Below are 26835 nucleotides of genomic sequence, written 5' to 3' on the forward strand. Positions count from 1 at the left end.
AAAGGTGCTGATCTCCAAGCTGATATTGAAACTCCATATTCAGGTGGGGACTATGGCTTTTCTGAGCTTTCATTACTTTTCCCCTAAATGTCGTTTCATTCCAGTGCCCAGGAAGCAAAATAAAATAGAACCTGGTTCTTTTGGTGTGGTACTGCTACCAAGGTTGTTGTGTTGTGAAAACCTGATTGATTGAGAGCGCATAGGAAGTTGGATAACCCGGGTAGTTGCAGTTCAGTCGTAGTTTGTCACTGTGCAGAAACAGGTCATGTAGCCCATTGCTGAGGTTTTGCTCTACATAATCTCTCTCGTCCAATCTCTCCATCAATCTTACTAAAATTTAAAGAAAATATTGTGCCAATCTGTGTTTAATCCACAGAGTATTCCACTTGACTGCACACAAGGGGGCCTTCAATCTAGTTTGACAGGTTTCAACTAAAGAGAGGTGGCTGGAGAATTGTATGAATCTTAAATGCGTAAACACATCAGTTGGGCCAAAGGGGTGTTTCTGTGCTCTAAATCCTACATAATATACTGGTTTAACCTGTCAGAGTACCAGGGCTGATAAATGTATTGCTCCTGCTCTTAGACTCTGCTGGTTTGATCTCATTCAGTCTTGTTTGATCAGATAAGTTATTTTAAAAAATCAATATAATAATTACAACCATTATTTAAAAAAATATCAAGCCTCTACCTGACTGCCCAACTTTAGATAAGGGTTACAAAATATATTAATTAGAAGTTACATAGACATAGAACATGCAATAGAAACTGGGGATGAATAAAGACAAGATTAGCAGAAGTAAAATGCTTAATTTCTACTCATTTTAGCAAAGGGTTAACAACTTTAAATAGATTGCTACAGTAACTAAGTTGCTCCTGCTCCCTGAATAACCTTGTAACTGTAGAATCCATAGAATCCCTACAGTGCTGAAGGAGGCCATTCGGCCCATTGAGTCTGTACCGACCCTCTGAAAGAGCACCCGACCTAGGCCCAGTCCCCCACCCTATCCCCATAACCCCACACATTGACCATGGCCAATCCACCTAACCTGCACATCTTTGGACTGTGCGAGGAAACCGGAGCACCCGGAGGAAACCCACGCAGATACAGGGAGAACGTGCAGACTCCACACACACACGAGGTTAAATTCAAACCCGAGTCCCTGGCGCTGTGAGGCAGCAATGCTAACCACTGTGTCACTGTGAAATTAATATTAAGTTTTATAAATTGTTTTGATTCCAAGTTAAAATAATTTTAGCAAAGCTCTCCCAAGTCTTCCTTAATACCTAATCAGAGGTTACTCATCAGATCAGTGTTTTGCAGAAATTGAATAACTGAAGTATGTGACTGAATTGGACAGATATGACATAAGGATCTTCTGCCCTTGGAGTGTGTTCTGTTTTCTTCAGCAAATGCATGTAGCATAGGATTTTGCATTCAATGAGATGTTTTTATAGTAATTCCTGTGTCCTCTGTGGGTGCATGTACTGTTGTAACTGCGACATAAAGTGAGGGCAGGTGACATGATTTTGATTTTCTCCCCTGCCACAGTAGTTTGAATCTGGAGCTAGAACGTTATGGCCCGCTCTGAAGGGAAAGTGGAATTGTTTAGCAGAGGACCTTTTGGACTATTTTGGTGTTTGGCGCATCTCATTTGTGTAATTTTCAATCCATTTGGTAGCCTTCAACTTGACAATGTGCTGAGTCCCTGCATTTGAACAAGAGCTCGAAGCGAGCGTAGACCAAATGCCTCATTGAGCCAGTTCCATGTTCAGTACAATCGAGGCTGTTCTTGGACTTCAAAAGAAGCACAAGAGAGTCCTGCGTATACCACCCTCTACAATATGCATGTATTCTGAAAGAAGCTGTGCTTTATAGCATAACCACATGAAGATCCAAATTGGCTTTCGATCCAGCAATGTGAGGATGCTGCAATTTTGTTTTGCAGGCAGGGACAGCAGCAAATTAGTTCTCAAAAAGTGCTGTTGATATTAACAACCTGGCCCCAGGTTGACAGCTGTTCAATTTAAAATGGTAAGAAGTCTTACAAGACCAGGTTAAAGTCCAACATGTTTGTTTCAAACACTAGCTTTCGGAGCACAGCTCCTTCCTCAGGTGAATGAAGAGTTCCAGAAACATATATATAGACAGGTAATTGAATCTTTACAGATCCAGTGATAGGGGTAACCCCAGGTTAAAGAGGTGTGAATTGTCTCAAGCCAGGACAGTTGGTAGGATTTCGCAAGTCCAGGCCAGATGGTGGGGAATGAATGTAATGCAACATGAATCCCAGGTCCCGGTTGAGGCCGCACTCGTGTGCAGAACTTGGCTATAAGTTTCTGCTCGGTGATTCTGCGTTGTCGTGCGTCCTGAAGGCCGCCTTGGAGAACGCTTACCCGGAGATCAGAGGCTGAATGCCCTTGACTGCTGAAGTGTTCCCCGACTGGAAGGGAACATTCCTGCCTGGTGCTGTCCGTTCATTCGTTGTCGCAGCGTCTGCATGGTCTCGCCAATGTACCACGCTTCGGGACATCCTTTCCTGCAGCATATGAGGTAGACAATGTTGGCTGAGTCGCACGAGTATGTACGGCGTACCTGGTGGGTGGTGTTCTCACGTGTAATGGTGGTATTCTCACGTATAATGGTGGTATCCATGTCGATGATCTGGCACGTCTTGCAGAGATTGCCCTGGCAGGGTTGTGTGGTGTTGTGGTCACTATTCTGAAGGCTGGGTAGTTTGCTGCAAACAATGGTTTGTTTGAGGTTGCACGGTTGTTTGAAGGCAAGTAGTGGGGGTGTGGGGATGACCTTGGCAAGATGTTCATCTTCATCGATGACGTTTTGGAGGCTGCGAAGAAGATGTCGTAGTTTCTCTGCTCCGGGAAAGTACTGGACGATGAAGGGTACTCTGTCAGTTGTGTCCAGTGTTTGTCTACTGAGGAGGTCGGTGCGGTTTTTTGCTGTGGCGCGTTGGAACTGTCGATCGATGAGTCGAGGGCCATATCCCGTTCGTACGATGGCATCTTTCAGCGTCTGTAGGTGTCTGTTACGCTCCTCCTCGTCTGAGCAGATCCTGTGCATACGGAGGGCTTGTCCATAGGGGATGACTTTAATATGTTTAGGGTGGAAGCTGGAGAAGTGGAGCATCGTGAGGTTATCCGTGGGCTTGCGGTAAAGTAAAGTGCTGAAGTGATCGTCCTTGATGGAGACAAGAATGCAACTGATTTTGGAGAGTAGTCCATGGTGAGTCTGATGGTGGGATGGAACTTACTGATGTCATTGTGTAGTCGTTTCAGTGATTCTTCGCTGTGGGTCCAAAGGAAAAAAATGTCATCGATGTATCTGGTGTATAACGTCGGTTGAAGGTCCTGTGCGGTGAGGAGGTCTTGTTCAAACTTGTGCATGAAGATGTTGGCGTATTGAGGTGTGAATTTCATATGGTTCCCATGGCTGCGTCTGGATGAAGAACTTGTTGTCGAAGGTGAAGACGTTGTGATCCAGAATGAAGCGGATGGGTTGCAGAATTGCGTCTGGAGATTGGCAGTTGTTGGTGTTGAGTACTGAGGCTGTTGCAGCAATGCCGTCGTCATGGGGGATGCTGGTGTAGAGTGCCGAGACATCCATTGTGACGAGGAATGTTCCTGGTTCAACTGGTCCATGGGTGCTGAGTTTCTGTAGGAAGTCCGTCGTGTCGCGACAGAAGCTGGGCGTACCTTGTACGATGGGTTTCAAGATGCCCTCGATGTGGCCAGAGAGGTTCTCACACAGGGTCCCATTGCCTGAAACGATAGGACGGCCTGGTGTGTTGGCCTTGTGTATTTTCGGGAGGCAGTAGAGATCTCCAATTCAGGGAGTACGTGGGATGAGAGCACGTAGGGTGCTCTGAAGGTCTGGATCCAAGGTCTTGATCAGTCTGTTGAGTTGGCGGATGTGTTCCTTGGTTGGATCTGCAGGTAACTATCTGTAGTGTTCCTGGTTGTTGAGTTGTCGGTATACTTCTTTGCAGTAGTCCGTTCTGTTCAGTATGACGGTGGCCCCGCCTTTGCTGGTTTGATGACGATGTTGCGGTTGGTTTTGACAGCGCGGATGGCATTGCGTTGTGCTTGGGTGACGTTCGGGGCTGCCTTGTGAATGCGACTGATGAATCTGGCATTGACGCGACTCCTGACGGCTTGAGCATACATGTCGAGTCTCGGGCAGCGGCCTTCCGGAAGGGTCCAATTTGACTCTTTCCTCTTCAGTTGCCGGACCGCAGATCTCTCGGTCTGCTGTTCTGGTTCATTGGTCGTCTCCTTGGGTTCGCTGTCGGCCTCTTTGGGTCTGTGGAAGAATTCCCGGAGCCTCATTCGCCTGATGAATTCCTCCGTGTCTGCCGTGAGACTGATGGGGTCCATTTTGGTGGTGGTGCAGAAATTGTGCCCTCTGCTGAGGACTTCGATTTCATCTGGTTGAAGGGTGTAGTCCGACAAGTTGACAATAGATTTCCCTGTATTGTTTTCTACTGCGGTACCAGGGGAGGCTTGGTTGCTGCTGGTGGTGATGCTGAGTTTCTCAAGCTTCCTGTTCTTGGTGTGCATATAGGTGGCATAGTATCGTTGTCTCATCTGTTTGGCGGTGTTCCGCAGCTGGTCTGCTGCGTCCTGAACGCAAGTTGAGAATATGGCCTCTATCTTGGTTTCCAGGTTGCGAAATCTGCTGTAGAGCTGGCATACGATTTAAAACGCAGAGCAATGGTGTTTGCTAATAGTTTTTCAATGCCCATTTGGGTTTGAGGGGGTCTATAAATACTTCTCTACGATGCAAGTACTTGAATGCATTGTGTGCCACCCTCGAGTGACTTTGAGGCGTCATGTATAATTTTTCTCGCAGCTTTGCTTACATCTCAGTAAGAAACAGTGATGTTTGAAAGTCGTGCAGAATGTTTGAGCTTCCATTTGTTTACCTGCCATATCTATGGAATACAAAACTAAAACACAGTTGGTGCCAAAACTGTGTGACCCATCAGCTTGAATTAATGGGAACGACTGAGGAATGCAATTGCAATATTTCACAAATTGGTTGAAGAACAGTCATTCATGGTCTTGTGGTCCATGACAACGTTACAGCAGAATTAGAAATGGTCATGCCACATTGTCTTCTCACCGATAATTGGAAGTGCAATGATAGTTTCCCCATTGTTTTAAAATTAACCTTAAATCATTGTTTTACTCTCCACCCATATGTAAACCTTTGAACATCGAAAACTAGCTGCTGGTTCCAAAGCAGAATCACAAAGAAGGTTATTGATAACAATAGGGTGGTTTGATTCAGTGGGTGGCCAATATTGGCCAGGATGCTGAGAAAATCTCTCCCGATGATTTTTCAATTACAATTCTGCTGTGGGTTGCAGCCGAGAGAGCAGGTTGGGTGTCAGTTTAATGCTTCTTCAGAAAGTCAGCATCTCCGAACGTGGAGCACTCCTTCAGCACGGCTCTGTGCAGTTTGCCTGCAGTTGTCACTTTCATTAGCAGTGACATGTTATTAAATCCCAGGTTTAGAAGCATAAACCTCCTTGAGGTGAGGAGCAAGATCAATAAAGGAGACGAAATATCGATGCTTTTTGTACACACCCTCATCTTGGATATATATATATAGAGAGAAATACAGCACAGAACAGGCCCTTCGGCCCACGATGTTGTGCCGAACTTTTGTCTTAGGTTAATTATAGAATTTTGGACACTAAGGGCAATTTATCATGGCCAATCCACCAAACCTGCACATCTTTGGACTGGGAGGAAACCGGAGTACCCGGAGGAAACCCACGCACACACGGGGAGGATGTGCAGACTCCACACAGACAGTGACCCAAGACGAAATCGAATTTGGGACCCTGGAGCTGTGAAGCATTTGTGCTATCCACAATGCTACCGTGCTGCCCTTAAGAAGAAATGTATCTACACTCCATTATTCTACCCTAATCCATGTACCTATCCAATAGCCGCTTGAAGGCCCCTAACGTATCCGACTCAACTACTTCCACAGGCAGTGCATTCCATGCCCCCACTACTCTCTGGGTAAAGAACCTACCTCTGACATCCCCCCTATATCTTCCACCATTTACCTTAAATTTATGTCGCCTTGTAATGGTTTGTTCCACCCGGGGAAAAAGTCTCTGACTGTCTACTCTATCTATTCCCCTGATCATCTTATAAACCTCTATCAAGTCGCCTCGCATCCTTCTCCGTTCTAATGAGAAAAGGCCTAGCACCCTCAACCTTTCCTCGTAAGACCTACTCTCCATTCCAGGCAACATCCTGGTAAATCTCCTTTCCACCTTTTCCAAAGTTTCCAAATCCTTCCTAAAATGAGGTGACCAGAACTGTACACAGCACTCCAAATGTGGCCTGACCAAGGTTTTGCACAGCTGCATCATCACCTCACGGCTCTTAAATTCAATCCCTCTGCTAATGAACGATAGCCATGATGTGGAGATGCCGGCGTTGGACTGGGGTGAGCACAGTAAGAAGTCTTACAACACCAGGTTAAAGTCCAACAGGTTTGTTTCAAACACGAGCTTTCGGAGCACGGCTCCTTCTTCAGGTGAATCACCTGAAGAAGGAGCCGTGCTCCGAAAGCTCGTGTTTGAAACAAACCTGTTGGACTTTAACCTGGTGTTGTAAGACTTCTTACAATGAACGATAGCACACCATAGGCCTTCTTCACAGCTCTATCCACTTGAGTGGCAACTTTCAAAGATCTATGAACATAGACCCCAAGATCTGTCTGCTCCTCTACATTGCCAAGAACCCCACCATTAAACCTGTATTCCACATTCATATTTGTCCTTCCAAAATGGACAACCTCACACTTGACAGGGTTAAACTCCATCTGCCACTTCTCAGCCCAGCTCTGCATCCTATCTATGTCTCTTTGAAGCCGACAACAGCCCACCTCACTATCCACAACTCCACCAATCTTCGTATCATCTGCAAATTTACTGACCCACCCTTCAACTCCCTCATCCAAGTCGTTAATGAAAATCATAAACAGCAGAGGACCCAGAACTGATCCCTGCGGTATGCCACTGGTAACTGGGCTCCAGGCTGAATATTTGCCATCCACCACCACTCTCTGTCTTCTATTGGTTAGCCAGTTCGTTATCCAACTGGCCAAATTTCCCACTATCCCATGCCTCCTTACTTTCTGCACAAGCCTACCATGGGGAACCTTATCAAATGCCTTACTAAAATCCATGTACACTACATCCACTGCTTTACCTTCATCCACATGCTTGGTCACCTCCTCAAAGAAGTCAATAAGACTTGTAAGGCAAGACCTACCCCTCACAAATCCGTGCTGACTATCCCTAATCAAGCAGTGTCTTTCCAGATGCTCAGAAATCCTATCCCTCAGTACCCTTTCCATTACTTTGCCTACCACTGAAGTAAGACTAACTGGCCTGTAATTCCCAGGGTTATCCCTATTCCCTTTTTTGAACAGGGGCATGACATTCGCCACTCTCCAATCCTCTGGTACCACCCCTGTTGACAGCGAGGACGAAAAGATCATTGCCAACGGCTCTGCAATTTCATTTCTTGCTTCCCATAGAATCTTTGGATATATCCCGTCAGGCCCGGGGGACTTGTCTATCCTCAAATTTTTCAAAATGCCCAACACATCTTCCTTCCTAACAAGTATCTCCTCGAGCTTACCAGTCTGTTTCACACTGTCCTCTCCAACAATATGGTCCCTCTCGCTTGTAAATACTGAAGAAAAATACTTGTTCAAGACCTCTCCTATCTCTTCAGACTCAATACACAATCTCCTGCTACTGTCCTTGATCGGACCTACCCTCGCTCTAGTCATTCTCATATTTCTCACATATGTGTAAAAGGCCTTGGGGTTTTCCTTGATCCTACCCGCCAAAGATTTTTCATGCCCTCTCTTAGCTCTCCTAATCCCTTTCTTCAGTTCCCTCCTGGCTATCTTGTATCCCTCCAGCGTCCTGTCTGAACCTTGTTTCCTCAGCCTGACATAAGTCTCCTTCTTCCTCTTAACAAGACATTCAACCTCTCTTGTCAACCATGGTTCCCTCACTCGACCATCTCTTCCCTGCCTGACAGGGACATACATATCAAAGACACGCAGTACCTGTTCCTTGAACAAGTTCCACATTTCACTTGTGTCCTTCCCTGACAGCCTATGTTCCCAACTTCTGCACTTCATTTCTTGTCTGACAGCATTGTATTTACCCTTCCCCCAATTGTAAACCTTGCCCTGTAGCACGCACCTATCCCTCTCCATTTAGTATCGCCTCCATATCTGATTCCTCTCTGAATTTCCAGACTGTTTTCATAATCCAATACCGAGTGTTTCTCCTTGCTCCAGGAATAATGGGTGCGATCCTATACACAGTTAAGGAAGAATACTTATTTTGCAGGGACTGAGTGCATGGGCTTTGTTTTATTGGTGTTTTATTTCCAACTTAACTTCTGACTTTCCCAACTGTTTGGGAAGCAGGTCGTTCTGCTAGCAAGCTGAGAAACCAAAAATGATTGTTTTGCTAAAGGAAAGGGTGGCACAACGGCACAGTGGTTAGCACTACTACCTCACAGCGCCAGGACGCCCGGGTTCAATTCCAGCCTTGGGTCAACATCTGTGTGGCGTTTGCACGTTCTCCCCTGTGTCTGCGTGGGTTTCCTCCGGATGCTCCGGTTTCCTCCCACAGTCCAAAGGTGGGCAGGTTAGGTGGAAACCCATGCAGACACGGGGAGAAAGTGCAAACTCCAAACTCCGCACAGACAGTGACCCAGCGGGGAATCGAACCAGGGACCCTGGAGCTGTGAAGCCACAGTGCTATCCACTTGTGCTACCTTCAGGTCTAGATCTTACATGACCAGTATTGTAGGATGCAGCCAAATCTTTGATGCTTTTTGAAGTTATCATTGATCAGGAGTCTCTCCCTATATTGGAATACATATGTTCTATCTATATTTATTTATGCTACTTGGAGTCTCCATTTCCGAGTACATCAAACCTCCTCTAGCACCTTGACTAACCGGTTACACATTGTGTTTGAATGATGGCCTTTTTGCAATATTTATTTACTTTAAAATTTGCCTTTAACTCCAGAATTTGAGTGCATAACCAATGTTGATGCTTTAGTGTGTTAGTGAGGCAATACAGCATTGTCAGAGTTACTGACTTCTGGATGAGGCATTAAACAAAGGCTGCATCTGCCTGTTAAGATGAAGATTTCATTTTTCAAAGAGAGGGGAGTTTGCTTGGAGTCTTGATCAATACACCTCTCTCAACTAGCTGGTGACATTTGCTGTTTGTGGCACCTTGTACACAAGCTAGCTGCTGTATTTGTTTGCATGATAAGTGACTATGCTTCAAAGAGTACTTCATTCATTGTCTGCCATGTGGTCTGGGGTGCTCCCGGCTGGAAAAAGCTTCACGTGAATACAAACTCTTCCTTTTTATTATTTGTGCTGCAACTATCTGGCAATAAATTCACCTTTTCTGTTCCCTCCACAGTCCACCAAGGATCAACGGCTTGTGTATTCTGGCAAACTTCTCCCTGACCATTTGCAGCTGAAGGACATTTTCAGAAAGGTAATTGAAAACCACTCCTCCTTGACGGTCTTCTGTTAGGTTAATATTAAGTGAACGTATATTAACAGAAAGTGACCAGGTTGATGACTCGGTGGGCTCGGCTTTGGATCAAGGTGGGAGGTATTGTTGGTGCAATTCCCACCCAACCATTTGGAACACTAGGAGATACATTGATAACCCTAGGAAGGGTGTAACAGAGCCAGGTGCAAAGTCAGCCTCCCTCAACTTTCCTCCAACCTTATAGATTATCAGTTGCTTCACTTGTTTTGAATGTTTCCATTTCTTTTATAATCCATGTCTGTGTGTACGACTGGCAATAGGAATACTATCCTTCATGCCTAGAATTCACTCTCACCTGATGAAGGAGCTACATTCCGAAAGCTAGTGATTCCAAAAAAACCGGTTGTGGTTTAACCCGGTGTTGTAAGACTTCTTAGAATTCACAAGGCTTGCGATCCCTACACAAGCTGGTATCATATCTGTGAGGATGTAACCAAATGTTTATTCTTTTTTGAAGTTGTCATTGATTAGGAGGTTCTCTCTATATTGGACTATAAATGTTAATTCTATCTTTTTTTAATCTACTTGGAGTTTCCATTTCCTAGTACAACAAGCCCCCTTGAGCAGCTTAATGACCAGTTACATATTGTGTTTGAACAATGGCTTTTTCACCATATTTATTAACATTAAAATTAATCTGTCTTTCCTTAGCCTTTGATTAACTCTGGAACTTTAATTTATTTTTTAAAAATGTAAAAAAATTTTTTAGAGGACCCAATTCATTTTTTCCAATTAAGGGACAATTTAGCGCGGCCAATCCACCTACCCTGCACATCTTTGGGTTGTGGGGGTGAAACCCACGCAGACACTGGGAGAATGTGCAAACTCCACATGGACAGTGACCCAGAGCCGGGATCGAACCTGGGACCTCGGCACAGTGAAGTCCAACAGGTTTGTTTCGAATCACTAACTTTGGAGCGCAGTTCCTTCCTCGGGTGAATTCACCCGATGAAGGAGCAGTGCTCCAAAAGCTAGTGATTCGAAACAAACCGGTTGGACTTGAACCTGGTGTTGTAAGACTTTTAAATAATATTCAAAGACTATTCAGATACCCTTAAGATGCCATGCTGTTGTTACATAGCCACCTGGTAGAATGTTTCCACTTCTTCTCTGCAGACTTGAGCTAATATTACTCATTCTGCATGGTTTGAAAGGCTTACATTCTTAATTACTTTTATGTGAAATGTTTGCAGACCAGTAATCGTTTGATTGGATTTTATATTTTGACTTTTTAAGACCGAAACAGCTTATATAAAACAAATCTTTTCCCCTTTTGTCTGCTGTGACAAGTGAGCAAGAACAGAAGGTCAAGTTGTAATTGAAATTCTTGGTTGTTACACCACTCAACAGGGCTGTGATATGTGACCAGTCGAGAGTTCCTAATTCATTGCTTTTCCTGTTTTTCCACCCTCCACCCACTTTTTGTGACCCAGCAAGACGAGTATCACATGGTTCACCTGGTCTGCTCTTCAAGGACTCCTCCAGGATCACCCACATCCAGTTATCAGGGAAATGGAACTTCGGCAACCAACAGCGGTACCATGGTAAATTTTTCACGCTTAAAGTCACTGCAACCATCGTTTTAAAGTATCTATCGCCCAGTGCTGCTTTCACAGCATCTCCGAGGGCTCGATTGTCTTTGACTGGGTTGGTCTCTTAGTTTTGGTAATGGTACTGTGGTAGCCATGGTTTCTAATAGAAAATAAATATCCTTTAAAATTACTATTTCAGATGCATCACATTGTGGCAATTGTGATGCTAATCTAATTTTTTTTTAAAATGCGTGTTTTAATGTTTGCACATGTGTACTGTTGGTTTCTTCAGATTGTTTCACTGCTTTTTGGACAATAAAACATAGAACAGCACAGTACAGGTCCTTCAGCCCACGATGTTGTGTTGTCTTTTACCATTTCTTTCTTAATATACATTTAATTATCCCCCCCCAATCTTATCCACCTTTCCTTCACCTTTCTCCTCTTTGCTTCCCCTTCCCCTCCCCCCACACCTACAGTTCATCCTCTGATGTTAGTTTCCCTGCTGTTTGACCTTTCACATCTTTTGTCCTCTCTGGGGACTGCCATTAGCACTCTTTTCCCTTGGTATCTGTGGCCATTAGCACCCGGTTTCCCTGGGTTTCTGTGGCTATAACTCATCTTTCATTCTCACTCCACAGTATAAATATTTCCCACTTTCTCTATCTTTTAGCCTTGACAAAGAGTCATCGGACTCGAAACGTTAGCTCTTTTTTCTCCCTACAGATGCTGCCAGACTTGCTGAGATTTTCCAGCATTTTCCCTTTCGTTTCAGATTCCAGCATCCGCAGTAATTTGCTTTTATGTTGTGCTGACCATTTATCCTAATCTAAGATCAACCTAACCTACACCCCTTCAATTTACTGCTGTCCATGTACCTGTCTAAGAGTCACTTAAATGTCCCTAATGACTCTGACTCCACCACCTCTGCTGGCAGTGCATTCCACCCACCCACCACTCTCTGTGTAAAGAACCGACTCTCACATCTCCCCTTTACCTTCCTCCAATCACCTTAAAATTATGTCCCCTCGTGACAGCCTGGGGAAAAGTCTCTGGCTATCCACTCTATCCATGCCTCTCATCACCTTGTACACCTCTATCAAGTCACCTCGCTTCCTTCTTCGCTCCAGTGAGAAAAGCCCTTGCTCCCTCAACCTTTCTTCATAAGACATGCCCTCCAGTCCAGGCAGCATCCTGGTAAATCTCCTCTGTGCCCTCTCCAAAGCATCCACATCCTTCCTATAATGAGGTGACCAGAACTGGACACAATATTCCAAGTGTGGTCTAACTAGAGTTTTATAAAGCTGCAGCAAAACCTCGTGGCTCTTAAACTCAATCCCCCGTAAATGAAATCCAACACACCATACACCTTCTTAACAACCCTATTGGGTGGCAACTTTGAGGGATCTAGGTACGTGGACCCTAAGATCCCTCTGTTCCTCCACACTTCCAAGAATCCTGCCTTTAACCCTGTATCCAGCATTCAAATTTGACCTTCCAAAATGAATTACTTCACATTTATCAAGGTTGAACTCCACCTGCCACTTCTCAGCCCAGCTCTGCATCCTGTCAATGTTCTGTTGTAACCTGCAACAACTACCTTCGTGTCATCGGCAAACTTAGTAACCCACCCTTCCACTTCCTCATCCAAGTTATTTATAAAAACCACAAAGAGCAGAAGTCCCAGAACAGATCCTTGCGGGACACCACTGGTCACTGACCTCCAGGCAGAATACTTTCCATCCACTACCACTCGCTGTCTTCTTTCAGCCAGCCAATTCTGTATCCTGGCAGCCAAATTTCCCTGTATCCCATGCCCCCTAACTTTCTGAATGAGCCTACCATGGGGAACCTTATCAAATGCCTTACTGAAATCCATATACACCACATCCACTGCCCGACCTTCATCAATGTGTCTTGTCACATCCTCAAAGAATTTATTGAGGCTTGTGATGCATGACCTGCCCCTCACAAAGCCATGCTGACTATCTTTAATCAAACTATGTTTTTCTAAATAATCATAAATCAAGTTCTTCACTTATAATTTCTGGTGCAAGCATTGGCATGTTTCTGCAAAGTGTATGAAAACATCATTCGGCCATGATTTAGTGCATTTGTTGCAAGTGAAATGTAATAGTTTTCAGACCCAGTGACTGGCTTACGGCACGTTTACATTTGGTGCTTTTGGTTATCCATTCACTGGTTCAGTACTTTTCTATTACCGTGACCTACAAGATGGTGGAGTCATGTTGTTGTGAGATTATGAAGCTGCCATTGGCCTCAGTGAAGAATGTAACTGTAGGGGGTGGACACGCTGTCATAGGTCTCCTGCAGAACACCAGGTTTACAATCCCATGGATGTGACTGGAAAAATGTCAATGTGGTTGGTGACTGACATTTTCACCTTGGGTTCTTTTACCTGTCAGAGACAACTGACTTTTCCAGAGCATTTTGTAAGCCATGTTTTACTTGTTTGAGTCAATGAAATGTGGGATGGCTCTCTGATTCGTTTGCCAGTTGCAAAGTGGTCAGTGTTAATGTCATGATGAAAAGTTTGAGCCCAAACTATACTAATGTTGGCTGAAGGATGAGATCTGGCAGGAATGAAAAGCAAAAAGCAACACCTGCAGAGAGAAAAATCGAGTTTGAGGTTAATAAATCTGTTATTCAGGATAAGGGTGAATTCCACCAGATGTTTCTAGTCTCAATGAAAATACTACCATTGAATTTCAATCCACTTTCCAGAGTTCTGAAAACTCCAGTACCACAACGGCCTCATCGTCTCCAAGCCAAGAAGCCATTATCAGATCCACAAGTCGCAGTTCAACTGGGATCAGACATCGCAACTTTTCTCAGGTTCCTTTAAACCATGCACAGAGCCATGGATTGCAACATGTAATGCAAGGGTAAGTAGATGAGGTTGGTAGTGGATCATTTTGGACCATTACAGTACCTGGAATGATGGCACTCCCTTAGTGCTGTTAGGGAAGGAATTTCTTTTCAACCAGTATGTGTCCAAATCCAGATGTTTGCAACTTGGTCATTTTTCCACCTCAATCAGACAGTCCACAAGCTTGGCTCTTCGGTCAGCCTGAGCAAAGCTTCAAACCCCATATCCACACCATCTAAAAAATATTAACTACAGCCACATGCATGATATCATCTGCCTCTGACCGTGCCTATCCTCCCCTGTTTTGCAGAGAACCCCATCCGTGCCCGTCCTCTGCAAACTTTTAAAAGTTATCCAATTATTTTTTCCCAAATTATTTGGGGCAATTTGGCATGGCCAATCCACCTAACCTGCACGTGAGACCCCCGTAGACGTGGAGAGAATGTGCAAACTCCACACGGACAGTGACCCACGGCTGGGATTCGAACCCGGGTCTTCGGCGCCGCAGTCCCAGTGCTAACCACTGTGCCACATGCCAACCCGTCCTCTCCAAACCTGAACATTTTGGTGCTCCCCTGACCATTTCACCCTCCTCCATCCAGAAACCAGCCGTTTAAATCACTGCACTCATACTCGTAACGTACACTGCCGTATTTGTCTGTTGCCTTGTCTTTGCTGGCCCAGGTTAGCTCCTGGTCCCTTTAATCCTCAAATTTAAAATGATAATCTTGTGTCTAAATCTCTCAATTACCTCACTCCTCCTGTTTCTAAAAATGTCCTCTTCCACTATAAACCTCTCCGTCTAGCCTCTTCGATATCTTCCTTCCCTTGGTAACTCCAACCACCCCACCCCATCCCAGCCTGTGTCAGATTCCTGTGTTGTGTAAATGCTTGGATTGTTAGTGTCAGTTATGACTCTGGATTGTTCATGTCCCATTCCAGGACTTGTATAAAAGTCAAGGCTGACACTCAGTGCAGTACCAATGGAGTGCTGCACTGTTGTAGGTGCCATCTTTCAGATGGGACATAAAATTGAAGCCCAACCTGCACTCGCAAGTGGACATAATAGACCCCATGGCACTATTTCAAAGAAGAGCAGGTGAGTTCCCCTCGTGTCCTGGCCAATATTCCTTAATTGCTACGATACAGCCTGAGGTTAATTCTGCAGTTTACAGAGGTTATTAAAATCTCGTGTGGCAGTGCTTTTTGGGTGAAATGTTTATTGAGGTTGTCCATTGTAGACAATACAACCAGCCCGAATTGTAGAATCTCGCCGGTACCTGGCCCTCCTTAGATCTTGGTCTTGCTCATTTTCAGCAGGTAGCATCAAGTGCGAAATGTGATTTTCGTCTTTGCCTTTTTTGCTCTCTCCCTTTGGCTAAACTGTGGTTTCTGTTTTCTTTTAGGCATGGAGTTGGCCAGGTTCCTATACAGCCAGGAATTCCAGGCGGCTTTCCAGTGTATTCCATGTACAGTCCACAGCATGTCCTCTGGTGGCAGCAGATGTATGCTCGCCAGTATTACATGCAGTAGTAAGTACTCAGTTACTTGGACATGGGAAGATGCATTACTCAATTCTGAATGGATATGTCGAAAAGAATCAGTTTAGTGTACCAGGAAAATGTTAGTGCGTCATACACTAATAATAACACTAACAGTACTTGTGATGAATGCAAGTTTTGATATTTATTATATTTCACATTTGTGGCAGTAATAACTGGTTTAAAATAAATATAGACAGTGTGCCTACTAAAGCTGTAATTAAATAGTCGTGAATGATGAGATGCCGATTGATTCCAGCCACTTACTTTGTTACAGATAAAGGGCTAATGGAATCGTGTTTTGATTGCTGGAGATTCCCTGGAGTGTAGATAATTTATGGGGGAATGGTGTTTAGTCCTGGCTAAGCAGGTCATGGAACTTAGTGGGATATAGATGATGTAATTAATGGGAGGATCCAGGTCTGTGTGTAGTTTTGCAGTCTGCTAGAATAATTCTTGTTGGACAACAGTTTGATATAGGATTTGCACCTGACCAGACAGAAGTGCATTGGAATGGCTCTTGAAATTATCTCTCTCCAAAAGTCTCTACACAGCTAAGCAAGTAAACCTGTTGTTAACTTTATAAGTGGCATTTGAACTGTATTGGGTTGCTTAATTGGAGTTAGTGGCAAGTGTAGATAGTAAGTTACCAAGTGTTTCCTTTTATTTAAGAAATGTTTAATTGTTAATTGTAAAGCTATTTCTTTGATGTTAATGTTTTTAACTCTGTGTTTAAATTCAAGTTTATTTTAATATAAAAGATACCTATTTGTCAGAGTCATCACTCCTGGGTGAAGTAGCCTTTCCTCACAGTTTTACAAATTAAAAAATTGTTTGTGGTTCTCATTCAGTATCCTAACAAATGTTAGGGTCTGGTCTGGTATCCTAACATACTTCAACCACCATTTCCCAGTTTCAAGTTACTTTTTTGGAAGGCAAAGTTGTTGAGTTGGCAGGAAGTAATAAAAACATTGAGCTTCGCTTGAACTCTCAGATCTTGTGTTCACCCAATCTAACCTTTTGGACACTAAGAGGCAATTTATCATGGCCGGTCCACCTAGCCACATCTTTGGACTATGGGAGGAAACCGGAGCACCCGGCGGCAACCCACACAGGCATGGGGGAAAGTGCAAACTCCGCACAGACAATCACCTGAGGTCAGAATTGTACCTGGGTCCCTAGCGCTGTGAGGCAGCAGTGCTAACCACTGTGCCACCTGATATGCTGTTGCATTTAAAAATTGGTTTCAGTGTAATTTTTTATCTTGTTTATGTAAAAGCAGTTCTAAAAGTTTGTAAATGTAATATAACAGTAATCTGATAATAAATATAGGAAGAAGTTTGCTCTTTAATCTCCACCTTACTGCACTCTGCTGTTGAGCAGGTCGAGGAAGGAAACTAAAGCTAAAATCATTGTTCCATAAAATCAATTTCTTTTATCCATTCACAGGATGTGAATGTCACTGACGAGGCCAATGTTTATTGACCTATCTCTAATAGCCCTTGAGCTATCTGAGTAGCTGGCTAGGCCATTTCAGATTACATTTAATAATGAACCACATTGCCGTGGGTTTGGAGTCACATACTGGCCTGACTGAATAAGACTTGCAGATTTCCTTTAGGATCACATCAGTGATGTGCGGGTTAGGTGGATTGGCCATGCTAAATTGCCCGTAGTGTCCTTAAAAAGTAAGGTTAAGGGGGGGTTGTTGGGTTACGGGTATAGGGTGGATACGTGGGTTTGAGTAGGGTGATCATTGCTCGGCACAACATCGAGGGCCGAAGGGCCTGTTCTGTGCTGTACTGTTCTATGTTCTATGAACCAGATAAGCTTTTAGGGCGGCATGGTGGCACAGTGGTTAGCCTCATAGCGCCAGGGACCAGGGTTCAGTTCCTGCCTTTGGTGACTGTCTATATGGCACGTTCTCCCCGTGTCTGTGTGGGTTTCCTCCGGAACTGTGGAAGTTTCCTTCCACAGTTCAAAGATGTGCAGGTTAGGTGGATTGGCCATGCTAAATTGCCCCTTACTGTCCAGGGATGTGCGGGTTAGGTGAGATTACAGGATGGGGTGGGGGAATGGGTTTCAGAGGGTGGGTTCAGGCTAGATTACCCAAATAGCCCCCTTCTGCACTGCAGAGCTTCTATGATTCAGTGACAATCCAGTGGTTTCATGCTCACCATTGAGACTGAGTTTTTATTTCAGATTTATTTAACTGAATTGAAAATCCCCCTCTCCGAGTTGGGGTTTGACTTGTGCCTGTAGAAGATCATTCAGCCCTCTGGCTGAGACGTTCAGTAACATGTCCATTCTGGTATTGTATCTGCCTGTGTGCATTATTGTTTCTGTAACGTGGTGAAATTCAGACAAGAGATCACTTTCTTTCAGCATGACTGCTTTTACTGAAGACTCTTCTACTCAAAATGATTGTGAATTTGTACTGCATTGTAATATTTCTAATTTTGAGCTTTAACGGTGGATCCCGTCAATAGACTGCAGGTCCAGTCTGTGTGAAACTAGCTTGAAGATTTTCTCAACCAGTTTTTGTGGGTATGAACCCATGTCAGCACCAATCTGACACTAAGCTAACATGTGTTAATTAAGTTCTTGTTTTTAATGCGACAATTCTGGTTGAACAGAGATCACTAAAATTCCTTTGGTACATGAGTGGCCTAAATTACTAACAAAAGATGATCAGCCTCAAAGCACTTTTACCTTATGCTGGATTTAACCCCCTCCCCCAAAACCATAGACCAGCAGAATTGCCGGTGGCAGGAGTTCAGATGTGCTTTTGCTCCTGGCGAGAGCTGCTGTGAGGCTGGCATAGTGAAATCAAATAGGAAATGTTGAGCTGACAATTTAAATGGGAAATGTGGGAAGAAAAGTCTCACCAAAAATCATATCAGTGGGGTGCAAAATTTGTAAGTGGAAAATTCACATGCAGCGCAAGAAAGTTTAAATATTCTTCTGGTTTCCAGTTTTTTTTGACAACAGTTTGCATCCCTGCTTCCCTCTGAACTGCGCAGGATATTGAGGCTGCTCCTTGTTCACGCTCACCATGTTTTTAAAAATCTGTTTTTATTCAAACGTTTTCCATTTTATGCATAACCAAAACAACAGTCCCCCCACCCTCCCACCCCCATTTTCACAACTAACGGTGACTAGCTCTTTGAAATATATTGAAATTAATTGGGCAGCACGGTAGCATGGTGGTTAGCATAAATGCTTCACAGCTCCAGGGTCCCAGGTTCGATTCCCGGCTGGGTCACTGTCTGTGCGGAGTCTGCACGTTCTCCCCGTGTGTGCGTGGGTTTCCTCCGGGTGCTCCGGCTTCCTCCCACAGTCCAAAGATGTGCGGGTTAGGTGGATTGGCCATGCTAAATTGCCCGTAGTGTCCTAAAAAGTAAGGTTAAGGGGTGGGGGGTTGTTGGGTTACGGGTATAGGGTGGATACGTGGGTTTGAGTAGGGTGATCATGGCTCGGCACAACATTGAGGGCCGAAGGGCCTGTTCTGTGCTGTACTGTTCTATAACGGCTGCCACCTTCGGTAGAACTCCCCACTGCTCGCCTGGCGGGATACTTGACTTTCTCGAGGTGTAGGAACCAACCCCATCAGGTCTCCCAGCTATACCGTGGCACTGGGTGGAGATGGTGACCTCCACCTCAGCAGCACTCACCTCCCGGCAATCAGTGAGGCGAAGGCCAGGACATCGGTCCCCGCCCCCGTCTGCAGCTCCGGCCAGTCTGACACCCTAAATATGGCCACTAAAGGACAGGGCCCCACCTCAATCTTCAGAATCATTGACATGGTGCCGAAGAAGGTCACCCAGAACCCCATGAGCTGAACATGAGCACCTGGTTAGCTGAACCTCTCCCACAACGCTCACACTTGTCCTCCACTCCCACAAAGAACCTACATAGTCTGGACCGAGTCAGATGAGCCCCATATACTACTTTAAGCTGGACTAAGTCAAGCCTCGCACATGAGGATGTGGCGTTATCCCTCCGCAGGACCTCACTCCACACCCCATCCTCCAACACCAGCCCCAACCCCTCCTCCTCCCACTTGACCGTAACCCCCTCCACCGATACTGCACCTTTGGACCTAATCCTTCCATTGATACCTGAGATGCACTCTTCACCCGAGTTAAATAACTCTCTACATCAACAAAGTTGGTGGCGCCACAGGGAATGTCGGAAAATTCCATTTCACAAAGTTTCAAACTTGCAGCGAGTCAGATCACAAGAGCCCAAATTTCTCCGACAACTCCAAACTTGCAAACCGTCCTTCCAGGAACAGATCCCCCATTCCTTCCAACCCCTTCTCTTCCCAACCCCCCGAACGTGGCATCCAACCTTGCAGGTTCAGACATGATTCGTACAGATCGGAGACAGCTTCCATACCACCTCCAATGTAAAATGTTGCCAAAATTGTCTCCATATCTTCAGCACGGAGACAGCCACCGGGTTAACCAAATATTTCACCGGTGAGACCGAGAGCGAGGCCATCGCTAGTGCCCTCAACCCAGACCCCCCCCCCCCCCCCCCCCCCCCCCCCCATCTGATTTTGACTCCATCCGTACTCGGGTCGCTTCCAAATCCCCACACCAACCCAACACCTTCTCCACATTGGCAGCCCAGCAATATTATATCGGGCTCAGCTATGCCCACCTCCCCCACTGGATTGGCTACCCTAAATTGCTCCTTCGTGTCCAAAAAGGTACGGTGGGCATGCGGGGATAGGGTGAAGGTGTGGGCTTAAGTAGGGTGCTCTTTACAAGGGCCGGTGCGGGCTTGATGGGCCGAATGGCCTCCTTCTGCACTGTAAATTCTATGACTCTCGGTCCCGCTGAAGGAATGCCCTTCGAATCCTCGCCACTTTGCCCGTCCAGATAAGAGACAAAATCAATTTCTTGACTCCCCCAGAAAAGGACTTAGGACAAAACCCGGCAAACACTGGGACAGGAACAGAAATCTTAGTAAAATATTCCTCCTGACCGACTGAATCCTGCCCGCCAAGGACAGAGGGAGACTATCCCGCCTCTGCAAATCGGTCTTGACATTTCCCACCAAGCCCATATCGTTAAACCTACAGAGCCGGGCCCAATCCCGAGCCACCTGAACCCCCAGGTATCTGAAGTGAGAACCCGCTAAGCGTAACGACAATGCCCCCAGATTAATTGCCCTCCCTGGGGGGGGGGGGGATTAACTGGGAAAAGCTCCCTTTTTTCCAGGTTCAATTTGTACCCTGAAAAAGAGCCAAAGTGCCTCAGCTCATCATAGAAGAATTCCCTATCCCCCCCAGGTATAGAAACCGTCACTGATCCATTCCTTCCCTGTCAGTGAACATGTCAATGAACGCTGTCAATATCTTTGCTCGCCCCGAAAGGGCCAATGACTTCTGCTTAAATCGGTTTAACTTTGGATTCAAAACACAATTTGAATCCACCCCCAAGATCAACTGGTATAGCAGCCAACAGCCTCTTCATAAATGCTACGTCATCCCATTTTGGAGCATTTACCAGCACCACTGACTTGCCTCCCAACGTCCCAATAACTATTACGTACCTACCTCCCTGATCTGCCTAAACCTTCCCCATCTGAAACCAAACTCTTTTATTAATTAAAATTGCTACCCCCTGAGCCCTGCTATCAAAGCCCGAGTAGAACACCTGGACCACTCAACCCTTCCGAAGCCTGATCTGGTTCCTCACTTGCAGATGGATCTCCTGCAAAGGCACCTCACCTAATCGGGGCGTCTCTCATCCCCTCCCCCCTCAAGTCCGCCATTTCCACTGCGAGGAATATTCCCTCCATCTTCCAGGCTCCTAATACCAGGGCCCACCCAAGATGGCCACCAGCCCCACCCACAGGAAGAGACAAAGAAAAAAAACCCTGGGCACCTTCAGCAATCTACCCCCCTCCAAATCCCTTATCCCAGAAATCCTCCAACTACTTCTCAAACTATAATCTCTCTTCACCATCCCTTTCCCCCCATTACCATTAACATCTGGTAGGCTCATTGAAACCTGCCTAAATAGGTCCAACAGGCCACAGCCCCTCTCCCCACCTCATTCCTGTTCACTGCCTACTCGTGAGGTAGGCCCCACCCTGCCAGGGCCCGCACCAAAGAGTAAAAGAAATGAACAAAAACGTGCCCTCTCTCTGCAAAGGAATAATAAAACCCAAACCCATTAGCATCCTCCATTTTGGGCCACGTATTACTCGATTCCTACCTTAGTCCATATCCCCAAAGTCCTCAGCCCCCTCCACTCCCAAAAAGACCTGGTCCGCCTCCCCATCAACTTTGCCAACATCGCAGCCAAGTACCTGGTCTGCCTTGGGCCCTCCGGCAACCCCATGATCCTGAGGTTCTGCCTCCTCTACCTATTCTCCAGGTCCTTGACCTTAGTCCTCAGGCCCTAGTTCCTGTCTTCCACTACCAGCTCAACTTCCAGTGAGACCATCACTGTATCGCGGCGAAGACCTCTCCTCCACCCCCTTCAGCACCTTACCATGCTCCCGTACTGTCCCCGAGGCCTTTCCCAGTGCCTCCTTTATTGGGCCCGTGTCCTCCACCGACCTTTTAAGGGTCTCCATCATCTCCCTCCCTTGCGTCTCCGAATACTTGCCGTACTGTGTCTCAAATTCGGCCGCCATTACCTCTTGTCAGTTTATCCACAGGTGTGGGTGCAGTCCCACCCAATGAGGCTCTGCCATCTTTGTTCCCAACGGACTCTGCACCTTCCCAATTCTTCCCGCTCGTACCCTTTCCAGTATTCTTTTCGCGGTCATCAGTGTTCACCTACAGGAAAGCCCTTTTTTCAGGAGCTTGTACGTTCTGATTGGACTTGTTAATTTTGGTTGAACGAGAGAACCTTTATAATTGATGGATTCTGTATCCAACCATTGGGTTCAAAAGATGTGCCTGACCCACTGGCCGCTCAGTCTCGATGGAATAATTTCAACACTTTTAACATTTTGGTTTTAAAATAAGTATTTTAAACACAGACCATTGATGGGCCTGTTGGGGAGCAGGCTGGGAGAATTTGTCAATGTAAAATAGCTACTGTGATTGGTTCCGCAAGACGGAGCTGCCTCTAATTCAGCACTTATTCTCACTGGCCTGGGAACGAAAACTGAGCCCAGGTCTTCTGAGTTTTGGGAGAGTAAAAGGAGGCCTGAGTTCCATTTGACCAGCAGTATCTTTGAGCTGGAGCACCAAAAGGTTATTCTCTGTGCTCTGTGTAATATCTGTCCCCATTATGGGAACAAAGCTTCACAACCTGTTTCTTTTCCTTCTGCTTCTAGTCAAGCAGCAGCCAGGCTCTCTGCATCAGCCAGCACACAGCCCTCCAGTCCAGCAGCCTCTGAGCCCGTCAACCCGCAGCCTAATCGACCAGATGAAGCCCAAGCTGTCCCCATTGCCGATGTCCCAGAGAACAGGCCCATCAACCAGAACATTCAGATGAATGCACAGGGAGGGCCTGTACTAAACGAAGAGGACTTGAATCACGATTGGTTGGATTGGATGTACACGGTGTCCCGAGCAGGCATCCTGCTAAGCATCGTGTATTTCTACTCTTCTTTCAGTCGCTTTGTGATGGTGATGGGAGCCATTTTACTGGTTTATTTGTAAGTACTGGTATCATTTTTCCTTAGCTTTAAACTTAAAATAATAATCTTTATTGTCACAAGTAGGCTTACATTAACACTGCAATGAAGTTACTGTGAAAAGCCCCTAGTCGCCTAGGGGCCTCACGGTAGCATTAGGGGCCTCACGGTAGCTAGCATCAATGCTTCACAGCTCCAGGGTCCCAGGTTCGATTCCCGGCTGGGTCACTGTCTGTGTGGAGTCTGCACGTCCTCCCCGTGTGTGCGTGGGTTTCCTCCAGGTGCTCCGGTTTCCTCCCACAGTCCAAAAGCTGTGTGGGTTAGGTGGATTGGCCATGCTAAATTGCCCGTAGTGTAAGGTTAATGGGGGGATTGTTGGGTTACGGGTATACGGGTTACGTGGGTTTAAGTAGGGTGATCATTGCTCGGCACAACATCGAGGGCCGAAGGGCCTGTTCTGTGCTGTACTGTTCAAAAAAAAAAAAAAAAATTCCGGTGCCTGTTCGGGTACACAGAGGGAGAATTCAGAATGTCCAATTCACCTAACAGCACGTCTTTCAGGACTTGTGGGAGGAAACCGGAGCACCCGGAGGAAACCCACGCAGACACGGGGAGAACGTGCCGACTCCGCACAGACAGTGACCCAAGCCGGGAATCAAACCACAGTGCTAACCGCTGTGCTACCGTGCCGCCAACAGGTGAATTCAAAGCTGTGCCTGAAAAAAAATCTCCTATTAAGATGAAATTTGCAATTCAACCTGGATGTATCTGGCAGGCAGGGCTAGAAATTGTTAACAGTTTAGTACCAGTGATCACACGCCCAGTAATACTTAGGAAATACCATCAGTTTTCAACCAAAGCTGGATCCCCAACATCACCCTGAACATTTATTTTTTTTGAAAGTTTCTTTAAAAGGAATCTTTTTCAATCATGCCTTAAGATGGAAGTATTATTTTATGTGGAATTAACTGGAGTGGGATATTGAAGAATTCCATAAAACTGTACACGAGCTCCAGTTTTAGTGCTAAAATTCTGACCACAACCCCTCCCATATAGGAAATAAGTCACTTTTATTGGTCATTTTGTGTATGAATTCACATCAATAACCCGCATCTAATTTATAATTTTCAAACTTTTGTAAACATGTACTTTTTAATCCTTGTGGATTCAGGGTTATCGATCACAGCCTGAGGCAGCTTCTGATACCTCAGTGCCAGCTCCAGCTAACCTTCCTCTGCTTGGTTGCTGCGTCTCTATTTCAGTATCTTTGCAGCTTGCATTTGGTACTTTTAGGCATTTGACATGTTTAGTTTGCAGGAGGTGCAGAAGCTGCTCTGTAATAGGTTTGACTGCACAATGGCAAAATGTAAATGTCACCACAGCCCCAGAGGACCATTGGCTGCACTGCTTTTTCAGAAAGCTGCCTGGTGGGACTTAACCTGAGGGTCACCACACCTCAGGTCAGCAGCAATTCCAGCACTTTAAAAAAAAAATGTAATTTTGGTTTGTGAAGCCCTTGGATTTTCCCCAAGATGTCAGCAGGTACTCTGTGTATATATAAGTAATCGTATTTTGAGCATAAGCATTGAATTTATTTTTAATCACTGTCACGATGTGAGCAACACCAACAAGGCAGCATTTATTATTCACCCTTGGTTGTCATGGGGTCATTAAGAAATACAATCCCTCATAAATGATCTACTCTCCAGGGAATCTCCAAAACAATATCCCATTAGCCACCTCCATGTAAACAAGTAAATGGTTAAAATCAATCATTAAGTCACCTCTGGGCAGCACGGTAGCATAGTGGTTAGCACAATTGCTTCACAGCTCCAGGGTCCCAGGTCCGATTCCCGGCTGGGTCACTGTCTGTGCGGAGTATGCACGTTCTCCCCGTGTGTGCGTGGGTTTCCTCCGGGTGCTCCGGTTTCCTCCCACAGTCCAAAGATGTGCAGGTTAGGTGGATTGGCCATGCTAAATTGCCCTTAGTGTCCAAAATTGCCCTTAGTGTTGGGTGGGGTTACTGGGTTATGGGGATAGGGTGGAGGTGTGGGTTTGGGTAGGGTGCTCTTTCCAAGAGCCGGTGCAGACTCGATGGGCCGACTGGCCTCCTTCTGCATTGTAAATTTTATGACTCCTTAATTACAACTTTAGTAATGCTTTTATGTATTTTAAATCAGGGATTGGCAATAACATTACTGCCACAAATATGAAATATATATATCACTTTCTACATTCATCACAGGTAACATATTGGTATCGATAGCAGATTTGCTGAGTGCATACATGGATCTTTTTCTGATTGGCAGGAGGTGATGAGTGGAGTCCCGCAGGGATCTGTTCTGGGGTCTCAATTTTTTACAATTTATATCACTGACCGACATGAGAAGAGTGAAGGCAAGGTAGCTCAATTTGCAGATGACCGTTGTATGTTGTGAAGAGGACATGAAGAGGTTTCAAACTGATATAGGTTGAGTGAGTGAGCAAAGATCACGCAAATTGAGTATAATGTGGAAAAAATATGAAGTGTTTCACTTTGGCTGAAAGAGTGAAGAGTATTATTTAAAAGGAGAACGGCTATAGAATTCTGAAGTGCAAAGGTGTAGGGTATTCCAGTGCATGAGTCACACTAGGTTAGTATGCAGGTACAGCAAGTAATTAAGAAAGTTAATGGAATTCTAGGAACCTGAATAGCCTATGTCTGTTCCTCTGGCACAAAAGAGACAAGTGAGTTCATATTTCATTTCCTCTTTTATAATCTTGACTGCAGCACTTGAGTTCAGTCAGACATAGTGTGTCATCTATAATTTTACCATCTCGTTGTTTCGCTTACATGGGGAGGCTGGGAGATAAGCTGAGCCCTGAGGCTTTCTCTTCTGGTCATTAAAATTTTTTTTTAGAGTGCCCAATTCATTTTTGTCCAATTAAGGGGCAATTTAGCATGGCTAATCCACCTAGCCTGCCCATCTTTGGGTTGTGGGGGCAAAACCCACACAAACACGGGGAGAATGTGCAAATTCCACACGGTTAGTGACCCAGAGCCGGAATCGAATCTGGGACCTCGGTGCCGTGAGGCAGCAGTGCTAACCACTGCGCCACCGTGCTGCCCTCTCACTTCTGGTCTTAACCACCTGGACGATAAGCTGAGTTGGATGGATTCTTAATTGACAAAGGAGTCAAAGGGTGTGGGGGTAGACAGGAAGGTAGAAGCCACAATCAGATGAGCCATGATCTTATCGAAAGGCAGAGCAGGTCCAAGGGAGCTGGATGGCCTATTGCTGCCCTTTAATTATGTGTATGTTCATATAATGGGGATGGATGACCCACTATGAACTGACTCTATGAACTTTCCACATTGTTTATGGATAACCTCACCAATTGTAAAGCTGAACAATGGCATAATTTGAAGCTGTTCCTAGGTGATTGCAGAGCCTGGATGTAGCATGAATGAAAATGGCTGATTGCACAGTGTTAGATATCTGGTCTGAGCAAAAGCCAATGGGTATAGCTTCAGTATTGCGTTTGACCATTGAAATACAGATTGGTACAGCACTTCTAGCCCCATTCAGTAGAATGGTCTGTTTACTGTCAGGACATTGAATA

General features: G+C 45.4%; 1 protein-coding gene across 4 annotated transcripts in view; it reads left to right on the top strand.

The window, feature by feature from the left end:
* herpud2 (HERPUD family member 2) overlaps positions 1-26835 on the top strand; it is a 58719-nt gene that overhangs the window by 24445 nt on the left and 7439 nt on the right. For all 4 annotated transcript variants that reach the window (XM_038810377.1, XM_038810376.1, XM_038810378.1 and 1 more), the window contains 5 exons: positions 9521-9598; positions 11092-11202; positions 13936-14096; positions 15487-15612; positions 22930-23253. In XM_038810377.1, the coding sequence (XP_038666305.1) occupies positions 9521-9598; positions 11092-11202; positions 13936-14096; positions 15487-15612; positions 22930-23253 (800 nt within the window). The remainder of the gene's footprint in view (positions 1-9520; positions 9599-11091; positions 11203-13935; positions 14097-15486; positions 15613-22929; positions 23254-26835) is intronic.

The sequence above is a fragment of the Scyliorhinus canicula genome, chromosome 10 (genome assembly GCF_902713615.1).
Source record: "Scyliorhinus canicula chromosome 10, sScyCan1.1, whole genome shotgun sequence".
Lineage (NCBI taxonomy): Eukaryota > Metazoa > Chordata > Chondrichthyes > Carcharhiniformes > Scyliorhinidae > Scyliorhinus > Scyliorhinus canicula.